Raw genomic sequence first — 23777 nt, forward strand, 5'->3', positions numbered from 1 at the left:
TATATATATATATATATATATATTGGCTTACCGTTCCCCGTTGTTCCGCTTGGATTTCTCACACCGCGCGTTGTGTGTCGAACGCACCCCCATTGTTGAGTGACGCATTTTAAGTGATGAAAAGTGGCCCAAGTAGCTCGCAGATAAGCGACGCCCGACGATAGCATACATGCGAAGTCCCTCTCGAGCGGCGATTCGCGTCCGTACGTGCTCCTTTGAGATTGTCCCGCCGGTAAACTTGCATTAATATAGAGTCCTGTACCAGTAGAGGCTCGAAAGATCGGAAAAAGAACAGAGAAAAAAAACACAAAAAGTACGAAATACGATGCTATACTTGCCCTGTATCACAGTGCATGGCATTTTATGACAGATTCGCGCGCTAAGACTAAGGCAAATTCGGTCTTCACGTTAAACCGCCAACGGAGAAGCAGCACGATGTTAGACGCGACGGTATTGATAATCGACGACACGGACAGCGTAACGGACAGTAACGCGCAGCAGCCGGTCTTAAGTAGAGACGTGACTCTAACCGCGGAGAGCACACTGATGATGACGATGAGGTCTCCATGGAAGGACGAGAGGGGGTCGGGAAACGACTTCAGCTCGTGCGACACCGAGGAAGACGTGAATGCGTTTCCTCGCACACCGTCTGCCGTCCGCAGGTCCGGCGGCTCCGTGAGGCGCAAGAGCAGCGTGTCGTCCGCCGGCCATTCGCGCGTCGACCGAAAGAACTCGATCGTCCTCAAGGAGGCCACGTCAGACGCGCTGACGAGCTCCGTCCAAAGAACCAATCGCGGCTCGCGGGCTAAATGGTCCACCATCGGCAAGAAGAAGCCTACGAAGTACCACTGGTCCGGTACGTTCTGCACCAAGAGGAAGGCGAGCCCGAGGAGCGTGCAGCGCATCAGGTCGCTCAACCTGTCGACCACGAGTCACGAGGACGATCCGAACGCCGAGAACGACCGGCTGCTGAATTATAATTACAATCTACTCGAGGACTTCGGCAAAAAGAGGAGCAAAGACGATGATATTTTCCTCTTGAACGAGTTCGATCCGCTGGAGAACGGGGACGACAGTGTCGGCTGCCGACCTTGCATCGACATTTGCGGACGCGACGAGACCGATTTCAAAGGCTGCTACGACGTTCAGCGCAGCAACGACCCATTGTCGACGACGTGGTTTGACCTTAATATAAATTTGAGACAAAGAGTGACGGATTACGCGGACGACGACGACAAGCAGGTTGTGGATGTGTGTGACGCCGACTCGCATACGAAGCTGCTCCAGCCAGAGAACACGTCCACATGGTACCCTCGATTCACGTCCACCGTCGACAATATTAACGAAAAGGAACGCGATGATGTTCGCGGTGCGAAGAAGTTCGTCGGCTCGACCACGAACAGCGGGTCGCGCAGCGGAGAAGCGACCGGCCGCACCGGAACGGAATCTGCCGTTCGCTCGCTGTATTACTGTTGCAAATTCTGGCGTTCTCTAATGACCCTCTTGAAAGACATTGTTTTATTTTTACTTCTGCCGGCGACGTATATCGTCTTTTTCATTTACGTACAAGGACAGAGGGCAAATGAGAAACCGATGTAACGAGACTTTTCGCGAGACAACTACCCGTGGCCCGAGTCCAAGGTTTGTGTTAATAATTGCCACTTGGAACTTGTCTCGTGTGAAACATTCAAACTTTAATTTAAGGGTTGGACCTGAGTTTTTTGGTTGAATGTTGTGGTATATCTGACATATCTGTAATCATGATTCGACTGAAAAAGTCACATTTAACTTTGAATTCAAGACTGAGTATCTCACTTGAGACAAATTTCGGGTAACAACTATTAATACGAATCCAAGAGTTTCAAGAAATGAACAAATTTAGAGACAAGTTTAAAGACACACACTGAACGTTGAAATATTTTAATCTTGTTTACTTTATGTTATAAATATTATTATTATTATTATTATATAGGTTTACGGTAGGGCAATATAATTGAATCGTGGTAGATTTTAACTTATACGCCCTTATCGTTGTGTGTAAATGTATCACACTGGTGTGAAACTGTCTTTTTTTTTTGTAGAGAATACTCTTAAGTATATTTAATTAGTTCTAATGAAAATATATTCCTTCGAGTCGAGCACTCGTATTCCTTTAGCTTGGCTGTATGATGCACGTTCGAAGTGTGCTCTCCTCCCCCTATACTAATTCTGTGTGTGCTGTAGTGATGAATGTACACATGTTTGATATATTCTGACTTCGTAAATGCAACTCCCTCACCCGCAAAACGCAGCACCTCGTCGTTCATCTCGAGAACGGTGTTTCTTGCGTAAACGCATCTCTAACGATAATACGACGCATTACCGAGATGTTATTCGCATGTTTAACGTATGGTAGTATTTTTAATCGTATCGCCATTATTTTATCAATATTATTAATAGCCGTTTATGTAAGCCATTGCGGCTACTCTCAACCGCGAATAGAACACTCGTCTAATTATATAAAATAGCGAATAAAGTGTCCCCTACGTGCCTATAAATACCGATACACTCTGAACAATTGCATTCTCTGCAATCGCACACCTGTAACAAGGATCTCTAATGTAATACCAGGAAAAAACCTTGCAGATTTGAGGCGGAAAAGAACAAAGTTTGAGTCACCCTACCTGAGGAGTTTCTCGTTGCGTAGACGTCTTATAGAGAGAAAGCTATTTTCCGACGGTACGATAAAAAACTATTCGATTAACAATTCTATCAAATAGTCTCAGAGAAGCAGCTTCTTTTAATTAATGTGCACCATATTACGTACTAATGATATGCGTCACGTATATATTCTTTCCGTCATCGAAGTCACACGCATCTCTCGATATCTCAGAGATTACGTATCCCCAAAAATAATATTTCTTAACGATCCGACATCTCCCGATGGGAGGTCGTCGTCGTCGACATGTAGCGTAAGAATTTCCCTCTCATTCGCTCGCGAATAGATTTTAGCACGAAGCGTCAGAGAGTGATTCAATGAAATTGACTATTGAATTAGTCCTGCTGTCACAGAAAACCTGCATATTCAACGAACGTTGAACCGAGCCGTCGAACTTGTTGTTCTTTTTTTCTTAAATTGTGCAATCTGATCGATATCGATGCGAATTGTCATCACATAGCAAACATACATAGAAGCAGCAACAACGCGTTCTCTGATATCCCGGGAGGGTAAGCTCAACATTTTTCTTTTCTTTCACGGCTGTTGCATATCCTCGTGTACATTAGTCATGTTTTAAAGTGTTCCCGTTGAACGAAGAACGATTCTGTACATATCATGTGTGCCATACGAGAACTGTAAATTCGAACGGGCGTAAAGATTGCTGATAGTGCTGTATACAAGTACGATTTGTGTGCATATCATCCTCGGAAGCGATCAGCGCGTCTTTTCATGTATGTATGCAAATCGAATTCTTGTTAATAAATGTTATTTTTGTGGATTCTAACAGTATCTCTCTTCACGCGTTCAGCATAATTACATGTAACCACATTTTTCATAGGTGAATTACCGAACAACGAGGCTTGTGCTCGGCTTAAGCTTCCATTTATCTAATAGCCTATTTGTAATTTTTAATTGTGTACTCACACGCGTACACGTGCAAGTGGTTCCCACAACCCTCGGCTCCAAGCGCCTCGAGACGACTGCTGAAAAACATATGCAGTTAGAAAAGAAAAAAAATACTACACTGATACGAACGCATCTCGAAACGTTGCCGTTAACTCGCGCGCGACTCTGCCTTAACTCGGAAAAACCGAAACTAGCGGTTTTATTAATGTCGATGGAAGTAATTTAGACCTAAGTCGCTTCTTCCTCACCGTCATGCCTCCGCTAACTTTAGATCGTCGTTCGATTAACCCTTCGTTGGCACATTTATTTTTTGTTGCTTAGTTTGGCACATTGGATTTGTGAGGCCCAATAACCTTTTTAATACATGCCCTTATAATATTTATAAATGTGCTTTTTCTCCAGTGTGCAGATATTACAGTTTTGAGTGTACAAAAATGTAAATTTGAAAAGTACATAACTGAAAAATGAATAACTGAAAGTATAAAAGGGAGATAATGTATTGATTCTATAGACGTATGTGCAAATTAGACAAATTATTAGACAAAAACTCCATTATTTTTTACTTATTAGACAAAAACTCCATTATTTTTTACTTATCCGTAAGATTGCATTATATCTTCAATTATAATTTTTATAAAATTTTTTATATTTAGGATTTATAAGTCCATTCTCAATAAAAATTTTATTTATGTAAAACACGGTTTTTTTTCGCGAGCTATTCTTATTGACAGCATCATTTGATAGTATATGTTATTGTGTTCACATTTATTGTTTTAGTAATTGCTTTTTTATTGTAACTTTTTTAATTTTTGTTTGTTATATAAATTGAATGTTTTTTTAAATCATTTATCGATTGTAAGAGCTTACTTGAGCTTCGTTTTTCAATTAATTATAAAAAAATTAAATTAATAACATTAATTTTTTATTAGATCGGCGTAAGGGGATACATACAAAATACTAAAATATTAAAAAGAAGAATAAATAAAGATATATTTAAATAGAAATCATAATTTTTAATTTTTTCATTCTTTTTCATCAAGTCTAATCATTTGCACATATCTGTACACAGAAAGAAGTAAATAATTCGGCATGCTTCAAGAAAAAAATTCTACGTTTGTATATGCAATACAATTCCAGAATTAACGGTTATAGAATCTGAATTTTCTGCTCGGGTCAATTTGTCCCACGAGTGCCAAACTAGGGTTAACATTGCAATCTCTCTCCGGACTTCATCGTCATGCTGGCAGTTTGCTTTCTGCAGATCGACATCAGGATCATTTATTCTAGTTCGTCAGCCTAAACCGACCATGGCGATGAATATCGGATGATGGATGGTGTGTCTAGCCGCTAGTCGCGTTCTAAGGAGAGACAACCGTCAAAGGCTGAAACACACAGAATACAATACCGAGATAAAAAGCAAAGGAACCGGCTCCGTTCGCTCGCGATACGTGTCGTCTCGGCGTGTCCGACTTAATCCTTAACTATGCTAAATCGATAATCTAATCATGCTCTTGGGTTGACGGGTGTGCGTGTTATCTGTTGCAGCGTATGCCCAAAAGTGGGAGCAACTGTTAATACAGCAGCGTGACACTCTGAACAACGCGCTCGACCAAGTGAGCCAGTTCCGCGGGCAGCTCTTGCAGGAGGAGCAAATCAGCCAGAAGATGACCCGAACGCGCAACATTACGCGGTACAATTAAGGGATGATGATGATGATGATGATGCTTCTTAAGGCGAGCATGCGAGGAAAAGGAAGAGAGAAAAAGAATAGAAAAGACACGCGAAAAAAAAACACACAAAACAAAAGTATAACGATTATCTCTCTCACCGGTGAGAAGGCCGCTTCTTCATACTTCTTCTTCTTATTGTGTATCGACCGTTGATCGCGGGGCCGCGAGAGAAGCAGACGCGCGCATACACAACACACTAGTAGTGCGACACACGATAGTCATACATTATATATAATATATGTAAGAACGCGAAGAAACGTATAACGCGGAACCTCTTGCCTTCTTCGAAATTGCTGCGAGACTAGATCGACGTCGACGAGAGATACGCTCTCTCTTGAGGGAGAGGAAGAAAGGAGGAGAGAGAAAGAGAGAGAAAGAAAATGAAACGAGAGCGAGAAGAGCTCGACTCTCGAGAAACTTATCCCTTTAGCGCGATTCTGTATTATACATAACGATTCTACGTAGCGAAATGATGAGGAGAGAGAAGATTTCCGCAAGAAGAAGAAGAGGAGAGAGAGAGAGAGAGAGAGAGAGAGAGAGAGAGAGAGAGAGGTTGTAATAGAGAAACCGGCGTATCTCTGTGTCGCATATTTTTAATTGTTTTGCCGTTATTTTCATTACGCCCGTCAATTTACGACACAAACAAACCGAAGCGGCCGGGCGTGACGGTGATAACAAATCCGCGAGAGTGAAATCAAGCGTGTTGGAGTCTTTTCCGTATATATATATATATATTTTTTTTTAGTTTTCGAAACCGTAGGAAATTTTAACAAGTGCATAGGAGGATCGTCCGTAAAGATACAGTATACATACATATACACGTACACACACGCGAGCGTGCATTTTATTTAGCAACAAAGTCTCGGAACGTTTACACGATTACACGTTTCTCAAGCGACTTCTCGTGTGTTTTACCACGAAATTTCGAGCCGTCAAACGCAATACGTCGATACGTACTCCCGTGTGTACCATTTGTCTGTCTTCGAAGATGCAGAGCATACCACAGACAATGGATGATGCGTTAAGCTGCGAGATCAGATGAACACTCGTTTTTTAGGCTATATAGACCGCTAGATGTATTATTATACGAGGGACCCACGATGTGTACGATCGGATGAAGGAAACAGAAAAAAAGCCTTAGTAAGCTGATTCGCCAGGTGAAAAAGAAATATATACATCACGGCGATACTTTATACATATATTCATACACCTAGTTCATCGCGAGCAAACGCATATCCCACACATACACACACACACATACATATATGCGTACACACACGCGTAGTGATCGACATTCGTAAACCAAATAACGACTGATTTCGAGAAAAAAAAAGAGATGTAACTTTTAGCTCGTAAGAACGAAACTGCACAGCGGCGTTTACCCAATCCCGATGTTTAAGTTTCTTAGTATTAATAACATCGACGGCATCAAACGGTCCACTTTTCTCTCTTACGTTATTACAAATATTGAGATTAAAATCTTCATTTGGTTTGTCAACGAATACTCCTGTGTTTTCTTCCTCACTCTATTCTGAATCGCCGATAGTAACGTACGCGTAAGTGTTTTTCCAACATAAGCTTTACACTGCGGACACGTCCAACGGTATACCGTCGATTTTCATGATTATAGCAGCTAGCCGGGGTAAAAGGTTCACGATCTTTTCACGCTCTATGGACGTTGCTTTTCTTTTGATAAGCGAAGTCGAGGACCCTACTATATAAGATAAGAACTAATGAATCTCCATCCTGTCTCGTGTGTCCGATCTTCGTGTTCTCTAAAGTATGCATCGCGGCATGATCGACGGTGGACACGTTATCCGAAGTTTCGTATAAAGAGAACGAGTACTATCTCGGTGGGAAAAGCATAGAGCTCCTTCAACAGGTCGCAGGAAGTCGAATTAGCAGTTATAATCGGCGCGTACAAATTTAAAGATGCGATAGATCGTCGAGATACTTCCTTAATAGTAACTGTATTTCTCGGTATTCGTTATAATTTGATATAAAACATTTATCGCACCTTGTAATTCAAGGAGATCGAAGGCTAATTCGCCTTTCCACGATCCGACGAAGGCCGGTGCGTCGTGTCTCGTGAGAAAGACGCGTGTCACCGTGCTGATCGCACGCGGAAATCTATCACACCCCGGGATCGCGCCGGACCATAGAGAGTTAAGAGGATCAACGATAAAACCACACGACTCGTTTCTCTTGAATACTTGGTGCACCGAATCCATTCCTGTGTACTGCGAGATCCGCGGGCTCACGGATTTAACAATCATTACCGCGCGTACGCTCGATTTTGTAAACGTAATAGTATTGTTCTAATTACACTTAAATCGAGAGTTACTCGATCTTGAGACTTAGAGATAAAATAGCGGAGTAACAATAACGACGGAGAGAAAGAGAGAGAGAGAGGGAGAGAGAGTTAGGAGTAATGGAATATTGACATTTCTGTTGACGAGAGAGAGGTGTACGATTTTTATATAAATATATAAAATACTCATATATATAGAAAGAAAGAGTGAGAGAAAGAGAGAGAGAGAGAGAGAGAGGAGTTGTAAAGACACATTGTTTAAAGAGAAAATTACTGTTAAATCAAAAAGTAAACTTATAGTTACACCCGTCCCGCCGGGCGCATTTTAATTTAATTTAATATATATTTATCGAGTATTTATTATAACCGGAGGCTGCGCGATTGTGCTACATTTATACCGCTTCGCACGTCGGAGACAGTCGGCGCTCTTTTCGTTATATATCCGACGACGCAACATTTCCCGATATATCCGTTAAAAAGTGTGTGTGTCTTGCCGTCATATTACCGAACATTTCGAACGTTCTCGTTCCGATAGCGTTCTCGGCGATCGCTGCTCTAGCTCAGGCGTCTCAGTAGTTCCGACTTCAACGAGCCGATTATAATTGGCGGAGCTTCGTTTTTTTTTTTTTTAAGAATCACACAAAGGAAGAGAAAAAGGAAACTCGCATTTCACCGTCTCGAAAATAGTATTTTTTAATAAGTATAGTGGCGTAATAGAGATGAAGCTTAACGATCGAAAGATGTTAATATACTTCTTATTTTTTTATAATCGAATAATTTATGCGGAAAGACAAGGCGAATCAAACGACGCGTACCCTCACATCCTCCCCCGAGCCCCTCTATCGTACTTAGTAGTCGACCTCTGGAACTACTCTAATTCGATGTGCACAGAAAGATTTTGGATACGAGAGGTTTCACGTTGTTGCTTTATGAATGAAATAAATCAAATTGAGAAAAAAGAAGACTAAATTGAAAATCAATATATCCCCGCTCCTCATCTTTATTAACAAACATTTTTTAATGTTTCGTTGATTCCAGATTTTGGAATTACCGCAGTAAGTCTTCGAAAAGAGGAGAAAACATATTATAAAAATAAATACTACAAGTTTCTCCTGTATCCGATTTTTCATTTTGAAATAATTTACGTTTGAAATAGTATTCGACACGATATCGTGGCAAAAAAATAGATTAATAATAAAATAATAAAACTCAGACAAGTGATTTAATTCTGTAATATGGTATACGTGATGTTATATTTTTAATCGTAATTTTTAAATAATAAAAAAAACGCATTTCCAATTCTAAAATTTGAATTAGGATCATCATCAGAGTGGGAAGGATCATCGAGTGTGCGTAATTACGAGAAGACATACAACCATCGCACATGTTTAATCGCACATAGATACAGACAGACAGGTAGGCATTATTAACTTTACTCGTACTCGGTAGCTGCGCAAGACAATGATTACCAGAAATGCATGTGTAAACGGCATAAGTTGTGAAGAGGCAACGTGCGAAACGTGACCGAGCGCGAGCACGGAGAATTTTTCGTTTCTTTTTTTTTTATCCACGTCGAACAAGATACACAGTCAGCCGCGAACGAGCTTCTCGCGAGAAATCTCGAGACCGAGACTTCTCCGCCTCGTCGTATGGCGACGATGACGATTTTTCGCTACTGTACACAGTAAAAAATTGTGTCAAATTTAACACATTTTACATGCTCAAAAGGATCCACACGAATTTTTTGTGTTAATTTAACACAAGGTGAATATATTGAAAAATAACAGAAATATTTTGTTAAAAATTAATACAAAATTATATAATATCCGTAATATGTTAATCGACACTGTTAATCTGACACTAAATATGTGTTATTTCAACACTTACACATGTGGAATATCGACTCAACAAAAAATAACGAGAGATGACACATTATGTTAAACGTACGCGGGTATGTTAAAAATCTAATACAAAAATCTTAACAATAATCAATTTGACATAAATAAAATAATTTTTACTGTATACAGAGAACGTTCGCGACTGACGTCGGTTGAACAAAATTCAATGTTTTCGCGGAGCACCTCGTGCATTTTGCAACACAAGCCGCTCCGACCGGTGGACCGTCTATTTCCGCCAAATTCTCTTGACAAGACTCGATCCCTTACCGCCCGCGTAACGTGTCACATATACATATATAGCGCAAGCCACGTGTTGTTCTACCATTTCATCGTTACACATTGTGTTACACTATGTATATGTATATTACGATTAAAACACCGTCTCTTTTCTGTACGCAAATGTCTTTTTTTTCAACCGTAAAGGAAGGGAAAGAAAAGGGGGGACGTGCGGCAAGAAAATAAGAGAATGTACTACATGCCGTGCGTTTGGCAGCTAATTAACTCCATTTTTTTTTTATAAGTCTTACGATAACGCTACGTCCTACGAAACGATATCGTTCTCTCACAAGAGGTGGCTGTACAGATTAGAGAGGCTCGTGTGTCTACGTCGTCTTCGTCGCTGATACTTCTGAACACGAGGCAGCCGCACACGAGCATACATACCGAGAAACCGCGTAAGGGGAAAAAAATCCGCGATTATCTTCTCTAACCGTATATAAACGTGGAATGGATTCCGAAGGCGTGTCTTACACGACTAACAAGATTTACATATATATAATACGTACATATATATGTATGTATTATGTATGTATATATGTGTGTATATATATATATATATATATATATATATATATATATATGTACAGTCACTGACTGGCGCGTGGAATATCGCGAGCCCGTTTTCAAATCGCACCTCCGCCCTTCAATCGGTCATCTGTTTTTCATGGTCCATACATTAATAGGCGGCTTTTGTGCACAAGGAACCGAGCGCTCTTGGTTGCGTCGGGTAATCAATAATAAACGTGCTTCCAAAGTCGTCCATAGAGAAAAGAAACTTGCAGTGTTCCCTATTACAGAAGTAATGCACGTCAGAACGGTGTGAATTCTTGGAGATTTATTAGATAAAGGTTGGATCTTAATCTCAAAAGCTGATACTTAATCAAAATTTTACTTCAACTGCTAAGAAATGAATAAAAAAATACTAATATACGTTAATGCGTAATTATGCGTTTCATAATATGATAATTTATAGAGGAACAAGAGTACAGTAGATAAGTGCCAATGACAGATCGGTTGATCGTTGCCTCCACATTAATGCTGGAAGGCGCTCGATTCCTTTAAATATCTGCAAGGCACGTGAATTTCCGGCATGGCCTTGTGTACGCGCCACACAATCACACCGAGGTGCAATCTTCATCTCAAATAAAAAAAAACTCAATATCAGGCGACCACAATGCGACGCTGAAGCGTGACTATACGTTTACTACAATGCGACGCTACAGTTCAGAGACAAACAGTTTAACATTTATTTTACAAGTGGACAATTCTCAGGGATTCCAAATACATTTTCGTTTCTTTCATCTTCTCCTTCTTCTTCTCTTTTACGCGTAGAAAAATTTGCACGTGAGTTTTCGGACACAACGTGTTCATCCATCTTTGTTTTGTTGCGCTACATATTTTTCAGAAGAACTGCATATATAATATATAATAATGTCCTACGCAGTTACGTAATATAAAAGGCTTTCAAGGCACAAACTCGGGCGGCACGCAATTAAATCCGGTGCTCCGTTAATCTTCGCGATCGTCGAATTTCAGGGTCAAATTATCGCGAATAACGCTACTTCGTGGTAAGGAAGTATGTATACACGCATTTCTCTCTCTCTCTCTTTCTCTCTTCCGGTCGTATCAAAATTCAAGTTCCGAAGGATCAGGCGAGAGGTTTGCGAACGGGCTTCGCGAATAATCCGTGAGACGGTTCGGTTAGCGAGAAAACGAGGACTGGTGAGAACGCGAAATACAAGCTGTAAATATAATCTTGCACTAGGGAGAAACTATCCATACACGTGCGTCTTACAGTAAAGCATCGTGCTCGCTTCGACGACGACAAAAGCTCGACAGAAAGATCTCGCTCAATTCCATTATAATCGGTTCTAATCGCAGTCGCCGCCGTTCGATGATTTTGTGCGAACATGTATCGTGATTAGGGCCGGTTTTCCTTCCTTCGAAGGCTTCGATATTCGGATTTCGAATACCTCATATCTGGATAGCCTCGATGTTCAGTTCTCAAACTTGAAAAATATTGTAACTCCGAAACATCGAAATCGTAAGATTTTTAAATGTAAAAAAAAACCCGTCGTTTAAAGCCGCTGTCTAATCTTAATGACCGTCGGTTTGGTCAGACTTGTCAATAACGTGTGGGAACAGGTGGACCTAACGATTACTCATTCCCCTGTTATTCATCGCACCGTTGCTAGGCAATAACACGAATCACGAAGATTCCAGCCTTCGAAGCTTCGGCTTACTAAAATTCGAAAGTTTGAAGTTTCTTTCGAATCCTCCTCCGAAACTTCGGAATTATCGAAGATCAATAGCCCTAATCGTGATACGGCATAATCGCTATTAACGTGAGACTTCTAACATCCGTGTACCCACATCCGGGTGGTGAGAGAACGCCTTGGGGCATCAAATTGGATCGCACTTCACGGAAGAAGGAGCCAAAATTCGCGAGAACTTCGTTCGAGGAATAGACGCACAATGTATCCTTTACCGTCGCTCGCTCTTTGTTTCGTAATACAATACGGGAATAGATCGAGCGGCTCCTCCGTGCGCAGAATCCGATCCAATTCGTATATCATTGTATCGAACAATAAATTTCCTTAGCTCTAGGACGGGCTGAACGTATCTTATAATTGTTTGTATTTTTTTTTTGCTACCCTTTTCGTATAGTCGTCGATTATTGTCCCCATCGCTCGTACAGTTAGCGCAAACGATTGCACCACACCGTGCAATATGGAATTAAGGTAACATTTCTCGTCGACGTTCGTGTCCGTACTATATTATAATATCCTGTTTGTTCGCGCGACGACGCTTCAAATCGATCTCTCGTCGCGGATTTCCACGTTTCTCCGTGTGATCCCCAGATCGTAAGTTACGATATCTTATTTCTACCATACTTTCTCTCGTTTATATATCACACTTAATCGCGTAATTATCAGCCAAATACCTTAGTCCCCTAGTAGTAGTGTTTACTTTCTTTTGCTTCTGCTCGCACTTTTATTCGGTTTTATCGCGGAATCGCGGAATTTGCAAAAAGACCACGTTCCTTTCGTACTTTCATTCGTTTTACCGCAATAGGTATATCTGCCAAATTGAATAGCAAAGAATCACAGCTAGGCACATCGGCAAACAAGTGACAGCAAACGGCAGTGAAAAAAGATGGTATTGTCTAGATAATTAGGCACTGTTCGTATATATATAAATATATCTCACGGCTAAGACACTCAAAGAGACATCGATGTACTTTCGGATTACATGATCTCAGACTTTGGGAACGTGCTTAGATACAATGAAAGAATCGTAACTCTCTGATAAAATATCACAGTGCGTAAATTAAAGATATTATGCGAATATTCCGTTCCTTTTGGCACTCTTTTTCCTTTCTTCGATAGGAAACTAACAAACGTAACTTTAAAGATCATGTCCAATCGATCGGTGAACGTAAATTTTAGTCGAGCAATGATGCGTGATGAACTTACTAATTAATGACGTTCTTCCTTTTTATTTGCACATTTTGCGCGCGACATTCCCGTACGGAAGGTGCACGGCGCGCGTGTGAAATTTAATTTACACTCTCGCAACACACGAGACTTATCTAATCGTGTAGCCTTTTAATCGAGTTCTGTTCACAGGGATCGGTAATGTGCGGAAAGCGTCGATTCGGTGCGTGACACAATATAATCGAGAATACAATGCGATATAATCCTACACGGAGATGGAGAAAGCAATGAACCACTCATCGGACGCAGTTAACTTCCGGCAGTCAACGTGAGATCAGCGTCCAATGTCTTACATTGAAATATAAACGCGCGATTTATCGATAAAACCCCGCGCTTACATTGTGAGTTCTTTCGCGCTAAGATTTCAATAGATCTAGATCTAAACATATTTTAAAGCGCACACGTAACTTAAGAGACATAATCGTTAGATTAAACTCGATCGAGAAGACATAGAATATATATATATACCTGTACATATATATATATTCTTTCTCGCCCTGTAATTCGGAGAATTTACTCTCTTTGTCAAGAAGCTGTATTCGTTATATATATATATTTTTTTTTACCGTCGTTACAATAAATCTTAAAATCGTCTAATAACCGATTTTGTGGTACAACACCGTATGTGTGATAAATACCTTCCACAATAAGTCTCCATATAAAATAAAGTATTACGACTGATGCATAGATTTGAAAAATATTTTTTTATACATATACCATTATTACATATACCATTTTATGTAATAATTCCTTCCCTATGTAACAGCCAAAGAGTTTTACAGCATCTAAGTGTATGTTTCTGTGATCACGATAATTCCCAGAGATCGCTGTTAAATATTTCACATGTAATTTTTTGCAATTCCTTGGAACGCTTTTCTTGGAATAATTACAACTTGTTTAGCCCCGTTTTTTCGTCGCCGTCTTATTCTCGTAAGATTTGATTTCAATATCGACACAACATATAAAGTAACTCACAGGCGCACAAATCCGTGTGTGATCGAACGTGTACGTGCACGTGGGTCTTCGTAACTCTTGCATCTTTGCGGCCAGTCTTATTAAACAGGTCAGAATGCATCGAGCAACTAATTGTCTTTGTCTCTTAACGAACCATTCTGTGGAGGGCGCGTATATTATTTATGACACAGAACTAATGGCATTGTGAGGCGAGCCCATTTGTGTTAACACTTTGTCTAACCATTGCAAGGGTCCGTGCAAATGTGCTTCGATCCAGCAAGGGGTAGACGTAACGTCCTGCCGGTGATACTCAGCGCCCCATCCTTTCACAAACGACATCCTGCAAGTAAGAGGAGCGCACACGTACAATACGAGATACATCGTCGCGAGAGTCGGCTTAGCCAGGCGCGGACATAACGTCTAAGTTCAGTTACCTGATCGTGCACATCTTTGTTAATTCGTAGACAGCCTCGAAGCCATGATTCACACTTTGCGAAAGCAGTTGGGCGAACTCCTGATTGTTGAATATTTTCAACGAACATCCCGGCGGAATCTTGCAAACTGTGCTGGGATGAAAACCGTGATGATGATTACAGTTCCTAGATTGTACGAATATGGCCGAGTCGGACAGGCACTCGGCATAGACCTCTCCCCCGACGTAGTACAGATGCACTCCTTTGCCTATGTGTCGCCTTGTGTTCTCTATCGTGGAATTGCGATTCACATTGGATAACTGCCCCAGGCAGAAGCGGTCGGAGTTGTTGCTCGGGTTTGTGAAACCGTCGACGATCACGGAGTGCGACTGACAGTGAAATACCTCGCCCACCCGGCAGTTGAGTTCGTAGTAGGCGATTGAGGCCCAATAAAGGGGTTCTTGGTAACACACAGGTGCCACCTCGGTGGGTGCACTCGTGTCCATCGGTACTGAATCCGATGGTGGCGATTGGCCGGTTTGCGAACCGTCTTCGGGAGGAGAGTAGGCCGGTGGTGGCGTTTCCGGCAAGCCGTTCGTGCCGTATGGGCTCTGTGGATTCGGCAATGTCGCACTTCCCGGACTTGGCACAGAACCGACGGAGGACATGGGAGACGTGGGATTCACACCGCCGGTCGAAGAGGCATTAAAGCCGCTCGACGAGTAGGATACGTTGTGTGGCATCGTGGGTTCCGCTAACTGTTGGAACGGCAGTAGAGAATGACCAGGTGCGTACTCCGAATGTCTAGGAACCAGCACAGGCGGCAGCACCGGACTCTCCACCCTCTTGTAGTGATAGGGATTGATGCAGACTTCCTTCTGCTTAGCGGAGAACGGATACTGGCACAATTCGAGTGGCTTCAATTCGTGATGTGACTGCAGGTCCGGCCATCGCCATACCCTGCAGTATATCACGTGCGGCAGGCCCTTGCGGTGAGAAACTTGCAATCTGCCATCCAAGCTTCTGGGTATCGTCACGCACTTGCTTGGTGTACCCGGACAGCTCAGCGCACGCTCTAATTCTTCGATCGCGCCTTTGCGTTTCTTTAACTTCTTCACCAGCGAATCCACCGCTTTCTTGGCCCAATTCTCCTCCTCGTCGCCTTGTTTCCAGCCGAGCAGCTTTTTCACAGCGGGACTCGTGAAAGAGAACAAGCTGTTCAGCGAAGACATAGGCCCTGAGCTAGAAGATCCTTCCTCATCATCCATATTTCAAGAGTTGAAGTTGATTACAAGTGGCGCATAATATCCTTGACCGCGTTGATGAAAGATGATTTTCCTCGTCAGAACACACAATCTGAAATTACATAAACGATGCTTACTTAATTTTTTGGTTAAATCTTGAAAAATTGAAGAATTCCTCTTTAACTTTAAAGAGTTATCAAAGTTGCAAAAGAGGCTAATAAGAGCTAGATAATATCTGTCAATTTTTATACCTGAAACAAATATATCTATATTTTCACTGAAAAAAAGGAGAAAAGTGAGACTATGTTTGTGAAAATATGTTTTATCGCACAAAATATATCTGTTATATAATTGACTCTTATTGTTAACGACGAGCTTTGTAAGCATAAACATTGCTATATGTTTTTCATTCACGAACTAAATTGTCTTGAAACACTGTAATGTTTCCTTCAGCTTAGTTTCATTTCGAGTTGTAACTGTCTACTATCTATCATGAGCTATTTTAATTTATTGACTTGTATTTTGGTCTCATGGTGTTCGGTATTTGAATTTTTATTTATTCACGTTTGGTTTTCAGGGTTTGACTTGAATTACTATACATCTTCATTTATATTCTTTGGTGCTTCTATATTTTTTGTACATTATATGTTCGAATATACTATTGTATCCGACACACAACTGATGTTTTTCCCTACCATGGCTAAATTTTACAATTTGGACAGAAAATTATGCATCCCTGATAACTGGGTGTTGAATCACTCATTTGTTTAATATCACGTGTATTATGTTATAATATTGCGAGATATTCTTTTCGTAAGTCTTGTCTACATTAAAAATGGTCCAAAGTAGGGTCGAAACGTCTGTTTAATGTAACTTTATTAGCCTGATGGTTTACTATTTATAAAAAATAGCTTCTTATATTTTCTATATTAATTATTGTAATTCTTAGATTCTACTGCTTCAATGTCTTTGAGTGTTTTACTTTCGAATTTTATGTTTATGATTCAACAGTAAAAAGATAATTCAACGGAGAGAAAGTTTCTATGAATGTACTTTCTTCCCGACGGATTATTGATTTATATATACTGGTTCACAAATACAAACGATTGTTTAGAAAATCTTCGTCTCACTTTCCAGAAAAAATTCCACCTCCGTCGATAAAATTTCCCCGGAAACAAAGGTTTTTAGTGCTTTCTGTGCACACGGTGGCAACAACATTAGACAAAACGTGAATCGAGGCTCGCGTCGCCGTTCGCCAATCCGAATTTTTGCGATGCTATTTTTACAGGAATATGCGAGTTTTGGCATGTCTCCTCCCACCGCTACGTCAAAAGTCAGTGGACAAAGAACAAAATCCCATAAATATTGGAAGCCGTTTTACGAGCGAACTTGGCAAATTTCGAGCGGGAAATTTCCCGCGCGTCAACGGCCCGGACACAGCCGGTCACTTTGTTCGCGCAAATTGAGCGGAATCTCGGAGGTTCCTCTCGATTTCGACGCTACAACGTTTCAACCGAAGGCAAACTTCGTCTCGCAGCCTCGACGAGACGGACGCGGGACTCGCACCACTCTCGCGAACGCACCTCATGCGTCGACCATACCGATTACCGATGCTGCTCCGTCCGGTGTTGCACACGTTGCACGCGCGAAGTGTCGCAGAGTGCAACGAAATTTTTGACGGAAGCCTCGTCTCACTCAAGAGGCGACCCGACGGATCCGAGCGTGTTACGTCGTTGTGTCGAGGTTAATTATGCTACGGGGCAGGCGCTCTCGTCGGCCAGCCCGTCGGCCGCGGTAAAAAAAAGCACGAGGCACCGGAAGCGCACAGCAGCAGCAGCACACACAGCTACACCCTTCCTCGAATCGACACGCGAATCGACCACCGTCGCCGCCCGCCTCGCCGATACGCGCTTTCATTACGGGGCTTACTCGTTCACTTACGCGCGGCTCCCTGGCGATTCAGCATTGTTTTTGCCACGGTCTCTCCCACTCCAGCGCGCCTATCACCCTCGACGCCACGCTCTCGCCATTACGACCTCTCTCTCTCTCTCTCTCGTTCGCCCAAGCAAAAAGCGCCCGCGGGGTTATCGATTGCGCTGTTCGACTGGCAGCACAGAGCACGGGGTGCTCGCAAACGACAATTCCGGCGAATGCGATGACGGGGCGATGATCCGCCCTGAGTTCGGTTTCACAGAGCGCGCCGCCGTCCCTCGCTGGCGCCGCTCTACACGGTCTTTCTTTCTTTCTTTCTTTCTCTCTCTTCCGCACTCCTCTTTTTGCTCGGCCAACCGACCCTCGGTGACGACGATGATGACGACGACAACCACGGAGCCGAGGACTGGAAACACGACGAACGACTATGCCGTTAACGACCACCACTTCGCTGTCGGCGAACGACGCACTCCGCAAACGACGGCACACACTCCGCGGTGGGACACTCCGCTCTCCCACAGGGGCTACGTTGCTTCCGAACGATACGAACACAAGGGATCCCTTGGGCCGTTCTCCTCGCGTGCGCTCTGCTACTTGACGAATGTTTACTCGGCGGATTACGCTGCGCGCGATGCGCTCCGCTGCGCCGCCCACATGCGAAACTCACTAGGAGTAGTTAGGGCGACCTCGTCGGAACGACGCGGCTGGACCCGTCGCGCTTTTCTCCCTGCGAACGTGGACCAATCGTGCGCCGCCGCAGCGCCTTGCGAATTGCGATTCTGCGCAACGGCGGATCAGGTGCAGCGTTGTACAGAAGGAACAGGTGCACGCGATTGGTGTATGTCGGCTCCCAACGGCCCAATGGGACGCCAGTTCTCATTGAGTGGACCAATCCAGTTAACGCGTACGAAATACGAATGTATCAGTGATATATCAGATCTTTAACAATACCGTCTTTCAGGTACTGTAAAGTGTGTTCCGGTATTAATAATTAAGCATTTAAATTTATAAAATACGTAATACAAACTTAGATTTGCAGTAGTAGTGATGAATATCGGGACGCACTTTAACGTATCTGAGAGACGGCGTTGCTAAAACTCCCTATTGTTGACACAATGTTGCGTGAAAAAATGTTACTGCTTCAAATTCAATATTATAGAAGACTGTTTGCTTATATATATGATCATTTACTCACCGTTGCACTCATTATACACACACATACTTATAAATATTAAATATAAATTAATTTTGTACAGCACAATGGAAGATTCGTATTTACATGGGCTCACGTTAAAATTAATTAATTGGCAGCTTTTAAATAGTACAACAGATTCACGTAAAACAGCGGATATGTTTATACTTTATGGTAAACCCGAATATCGTACACATTTAGTTTTAACGATTAAAGGGCTTTTCAAGTTTCGGAGTCCGGTACGTCATAACGTAGCCAGTTACTTTGTTAAGGAACTTTCACGCTCGAGAATTAAAAATATTGATAAATAAAATGAGACATATAGAGGTAAGGCGAACATTCTTTGGTCTCAAAAATACTTCAGATCTGGGCTGAGCGCGTTGCTCAATCGTTTTCGAGTATGTCATTGTCTTCGTCTTCCAGAATGATCGTGTTGTGCCTCTCCATGAACAGAGTCTCTTGGCTCAATGCGGGAACCTGTCGAGAGAACTCGCTGGTCGCCCACAGGAACAAGTCCAACGTTTGCTCAGTGCATTCGGCAATAAATCGCACGAACGGTCTCAAGTCACCGGTGTTCGCTATTTGCAAGTTCTCGTAGTACTTGTGGCGGTGTTGCTTGTGAATGATAACAGGTGGGTATCCGGCTTGCATAAGAATCATGTTCATGAGCAAGCGAGACGTTCTGCCATTACCGTCGGCGAACGGATGTATATGTACTAATTTGTAATGTGCGACAGCTGCGTATCTATAAAGACAATTTTTCTAATCGGTATCTTTGAAAAATATCGGTGAAAATATTCAGTGGATCAAGCAGAAAAAATTAGCGAAAAGACGTAAGGATCACTTACTTAACTGGATGCAACCTGATGGCTTGTTCGCTGTTCAACCACATCCCAAACTCCTCCATCAAGTAATGTATGTCTCCCGGGCCTGGAGGTATGTGACCACCGACGTACACCTGAGTCCTACGAAATTGGCCGCCCTCGACAGGATCTACATGGCCCAACACGCGTCTGTGTATCTCCAATATATCTTTTATAGAAATCGAACCTACCCTGAAATTATCAAACATAATCATACAATAAATTACACATATAAATCACCCTTCTCAGACGTGTCTTAAAAACAAAATTGGTATTTTTGTATTGTATTTTTATATCGTCTATCTTAATGCCATTGGTGCAACAGAAACTTACCTATTGACCAAGGTCGCATTGATATATTTCATGGCGGCATCCAATCCAAGAATTTCATTGTGTTCATCGATGCTTTTTCCAGCAACCGCGGTACGTGTCTCTACTATAGCTCTTGTCTGTGCTAAGTTCATGGTATTCCCCTCGATCCCGACTGTGTGATAAATATGTTGGAAGTAAGCCTCCTTCTTGGCGCGTATCAGTGCAGCATTGTGATCAGGTATCGTGGACAGCGCGTTCCTCTTTTCGTCGATGCGCCTGAGCATCCTCCTGTCAAGTTCCTCGACTACGCGAGCTGTCCTTTGGCTGTTCATTAAAGCACTTTCATGATTCGGCTCATAAGTTAAAGCGCGTACGTAAAATTCATTGGCTTTAATCACATTGTTCTGAGTGTGCTCTAGAAATTCCCCGTAATGATTTAGAACGTCTGGATGATGCGGTGCCAATGCCATTGCATGTTGAAACAACTTTATAGCTTTCTTCTGCTTGCCGGATGATTTCATCTCTATAGCTAAGTGCAAGGATGTCAATGCCTCTGCCGTCGATGTTTCAGTATTCTGAACCTGCAGTTTGTCGAGTTCAGTGTTGCCTAATGCAAGACTGAGAGTATATTCTTTGTTTGATATGCCATCCGAAGGAAGCGGTATAAATACATGGTGAAACTCTTGCTCTGGAAAAAATAACGATCGTGACGGAGCACACTTTGATCTTGGTTGTTCTCAGGAGAATCTAGATCACTAGGACACCACAGAAAACTATGTTTCTGTTACGAAATATTGCAGGTGATTTTTATTCCAGACAATATCACGACAAACGACACGCACGACGTGTGCTGAGAAAACTAGTACGATCCATACGTTAATTTGTACATACTTGAAAAATCAGTGGACAAGTTGAATATATACTGCAACAGTAACGTGCAAGTAACAGCGACCACAATCCCGGAGATGAAGACAAAGGACACGAGGCGATTCGGTGTCATAGCGTCGTCTGTCACATCCTTCCGCTTGACGTTCACGTGAAAGGTTTTTGTACAGTACATAATATAAGGCTCGTATATGCACGCCGATAGCATTTTTCCTCACGTCGACTCTTCGGGGACACACTTTCGACAACGAACTCTGACATGTTTGACGATCATATGCGATACAACGCGCTTGTGATATGACGTAAGCGCCCCTGGCGGCCGAAGCGTTGTGAGCAGGCTATGTGGTTCATTCTGATTGGTGGAATTCGTGTCGATCCTCTTCGCGCGGATTCCGTCGTTCCCGTTTCCCACCTTTCCGCCTTTCCGCCTAATGGCTGACTGAAGGCTCAATAGGAGCTCCGATGAAAAACGCGGCGTACTCGAAAATTATGGTATGATTTTCCCAAATTTACGTCCTATACTGATCCTCGACCTATTTCTCGAGTGATTTTACAAAAATTTTACGATATTTCTCGATATATTGATGAGATTCTCAAAACATTAAGGCGTGTCGGTAGTCGAGTACAGTAACGGTCGTTTGCCCAGTTATGGTAGCGAAACTTCAGTTGGTTGAACTGTACGTTTTCGACTTGCTGAGGGAATCTCGTACACGAGTTACCGCCGAAAGTAAATTTCGCGAAATTTTGCGTGGCGAAATATTGTTAAATGTCGCTGAAAATGAACATTTCGGGTAGCAGTCGGCGGAGTATCAAGAGAAGTTGGCGCGCTTGAATCTTCGAATATCTCAATCCTGCGATTCGTGAGTCGGCCATGGTGTGAGTTACGATCCGGTCAGTCCGTTCGGATTCATGAAGTTTTATCGTATTTCTCGTGATTCTGACTCGTCAAAGACCAGCTTCGCGCGTGACTGTCATCGGGAGTGCCGAAAGTAAGTTTCGTGCGTTTGTCGTGGTGATGTGTCGCGTTCGACAGTTCGAAAGCGAATATCTCGCGAAACGGGTAATCGGGAGTGCCGAACAAACGATTGCGTGTCCGTTTTAATGGCGATTTCGACAAATCGCTACCCTCCGTGCCTTCGAACGGAACGGTCTCGCGCAGGAAATATTGCTGGGAATGTCGAACAAATCGTCGGAGTTCAAATAGATGCATCCTGGACTTTTCGTCCGTCGAGGGAGAAGTCAGTAAGTACCGACATGGCAGATATTAAATCAGTTCTTGCATACCACATAGTCGGTAATTTCAGCAGTCGGTAATTTCTACAGTCGGTAATATTCTTTAGTTATCCTCGGATTTTCCGAGTTTCGTTGGTAATGACGAGACTTTATCTAAGACTGATGGTATTTAATATTTATCTTTAAATTTTACAATTAGATGCATTAACGTCGTCCAGTGTGTTTATGTATGCAAAGTGGCTTTATATAATTTTTACATAACTCTTTCGTTTTTTCACAAAACAAAAGTTCAAAATAATTTTGTCCACAAAAAGAAAAAGATTTCGCAGTAATCATAATTGAACATCCTATTAACTAATGTCAATGCGAGAAAATACGTTTCTTAAACATTACAGAGAAACTTGGCTACTGAGGATAAACGCACTGGGACACATTAATATTCCAATTGTATCTCGTCGATTATTGAGGTTTATGATCTTTTTAAACTGCATATTTGCTTATTAATTATATGTGCGTACATTATTATACATTACATATATATGATATACGTGTATGAGATACATGAAACACAATATAGAACAAGTTTTCAATAAAATTAATTTAGTTCTATGACAGAGACGAGATAGTTGATATTTTTTAATTGACGATAGACGTAGGTAAACAAATGATTTAACGAAGTTAATCACCGATGTCTCAACAAACATGCATTTTAACGAGAGTATTATTTGTCAGAAAATGCGAAGATCATAGTAATGTTTAATTGTTCGAAAAATATTCCGAGTTTCACGTATCTCTTCTTATTCTCGCACTTCCAACTCGAAACCGCCATGAGGGAGCAGTAAGCATTTTTTTGTGAGTTTCCTGAAAAAATATGATAAATATATCGTAAAAAAAGTTTAAAACGGAGCACTCGCGTTGAATGAAACGCGACGGTTTCGTGAGCATTGCTTCTCCAAACGACACAATTTCATCGGGATTCGAATACTTACTCCGATTCGAGAGGCAGGCATGCTTTCACTGCTAATGCGTGAATTCGTTCGTAAAGTCGATGATATCATATCGCGATTGACTTCGAAGATTCTCGAGTTCCCTCCGATTTTTCCCGCCCTTTTGGAATCGGTACAGGATACGAAATTTTGTATTTTGTCTCTGTTAATAAACAAACAATCCCTTCAATGCGCGCGTACACAAAAGAAGTGTTGCATTTTTTGCTTTCTCGAGAACGTGCCTGTGTAAACGTTGTTCCGAGATCCTGTTGTCCTGAATCTTCATAATTTGCGGTATACGATATTGTTGGTGCGATAAGGACACATTCGCGGTAGTCACGTCGCAGCGATTCCTCTGGAAAGAAAAAGAAACACGAGAAATTAACAATTAACCGCGGGAAATTTGCACGATCATTATGATCGTAATCGCCGGGATCGGAGCGG

At 42.1% G+C, this 23777-nt stretch overlaps 4 protein-coding genes across 14 annotated transcripts in view; 1 reads left to right on the plus strand and 3 right to left on the minus strand.

Moving 5' to 3' along the window:
- LOC106749468 (kinesin-like protein Klp10A) overlaps nt 1-8607 on the plus strand; it is a 44892-nt gene extending 36285 nt beyond the window's left edge. For 4 of the 6 annotated variants that reach the window (XM_014628980.1, XM_014628994.1, XM_014628953.1 and 1 more), the window contains one exon: nt 371-2619. In XM_014628980.1, the coding sequence (XP_014484466.1) occupies nt 371-1599 (1229 nt within the window). In that variant the 3' untranslated portion in view covers nt 1600-2619. The other 2 variants (XM_014628972.1, XM_014628986.1) reach the window with 2 other exon arrangements.
- Nucleotides 8608-10374: 1767 nt separating this feature from the next.
- On the minus strand, nt 10375-18559 carry LOC106749928 (protein mothers against dpp). 6 transcript variants are annotated; one of them, XM_014629898.1, is made up of 3 exons: nt 17872-18559; nt 14708-16042; nt 10375-14613 (listed from the first exon to the last, which is right to left on the minus strand). In XM_014629898.1, the coding sequence occupies exons 2-3, from the start codon at nt 15952-15954 to the stop codon at nt 14454-14456; spliced, it is 1407 nt and encodes a 468-aa protein (XP_014485384.1). In that variant the 5' UTR covers nt 15955-16042; nt 17872-18559; the 3' UTR covers nt 10375-14453. The 6 variants fall into 6 exon arrangements, with proteins under 6 accessions (XP_014485384.1, XP_014485391.1, XP_014485399.1 ...); XM_014629905.1 differs by having other exon boundaries at nt 17860-18559; XM_014629913.1 differs by lacking the exon at nt 17872-18559 and adding an exon at nt 17532-17846.
- Nucleotides 18560-19052: 493 nt separating this feature from the next.
- Nucleotides 19053-21425, minus strand: LOC106748883 (adenosine monophosphate-protein transferase FICD homolog). The gene is made up of 4 exons (XM_014627804.1): nt 21121-21425; nt 20251-20917; nt 19903-20109; nt 19053-19799 (listed from the first exon to the last, which is right to left on the minus strand). Exons 1-4 carry the CDS (start codon nt 21320-21322, stop codon nt 19439-19441), a joined length of 1437 nt encoding a protein of 478 aa, XP_014483290.1. The 5' UTR covers nt 21323-21425; the 3' UTR covers nt 19053-19438.
- Nucleotides 21426-22914: 1489 nt separating this feature from the next.
- LOC106748945 (MAP/microtubule affinity-regulating kinase 3-like) overlaps nt 22915-23777 on the minus strand; it is a 76311-nt gene continuing 75448 nt past the window's right edge. The window contains exons 10-12 of the mRNA XM_014627905.1: nt 23576-23688; nt 23337-23496; nt 22915-23208 (exon numbers count right to left, since the gene is read on the minus strand). Of these exons, the coding sequence (XP_014483391.1) occupies nt 23131-23208; nt 23337-23496; nt 23576-23688 (351 nt within the window). The 3' untranslated portion in view covers nt 22915-23130. The remainder of the gene's footprint in view (nt 23209-23336; nt 23497-23575; nt 23689-23777) is intronic.

Source organism: Dinoponera quadriceps, unplaced genomic scaffold, assembly GCF_001313825.1.
Source record: "Dinoponera quadriceps isolate SergipeBrazil2010 unplaced genomic scaffold, ASM131382v1 scaffold37, whole genome shotgun sequence".
Taxonomy (NCBI): Eukaryota; Metazoa; Arthropoda; class Insecta; order Hymenoptera; family Formicidae; genus Dinoponera; species Dinoponera quadriceps.

Excerpts from the sequence above, each read along its gene's own strand:
- LOC106749928 (XM_014629898.1), bottom strand. The coding sequence starts at position 15,954 with ATGGATGATGAGGAAGGATCTTCTAGCTCAGGGCCTATGTCTTCGCTG. Across the intron at positions 14,614-14,707 it reads ACAAAGATGTGCACGATCAG|GATGTCGTTTGTGAAAGGAT; the intron begins GTAACTGAACTT and ends TCTTACTTGCAG.
- LOC106748883 (XM_014627804.1), bottom strand. The coding sequence starts at position 21,322 with ATGCTATCGGCGTGCATATACGAGCCTTATATTATGTACTGTACAAAA. Across the intron at positions 20,918-21,120 it reads CTTGTCCACTGATTTTTCAA|AGCAAGAGTTTCACCATGTA; the intron begins GTATGTACAAAT and ends TATTTTTTCCAG. Across the intron at positions 20,110-20,250 it reads AATGCGACCTTGGTCAATAG|GGTAGGTTCGATTTCTATAA; the intron begins GTAAGTTTCTGT and ends TGATAATTTCAG.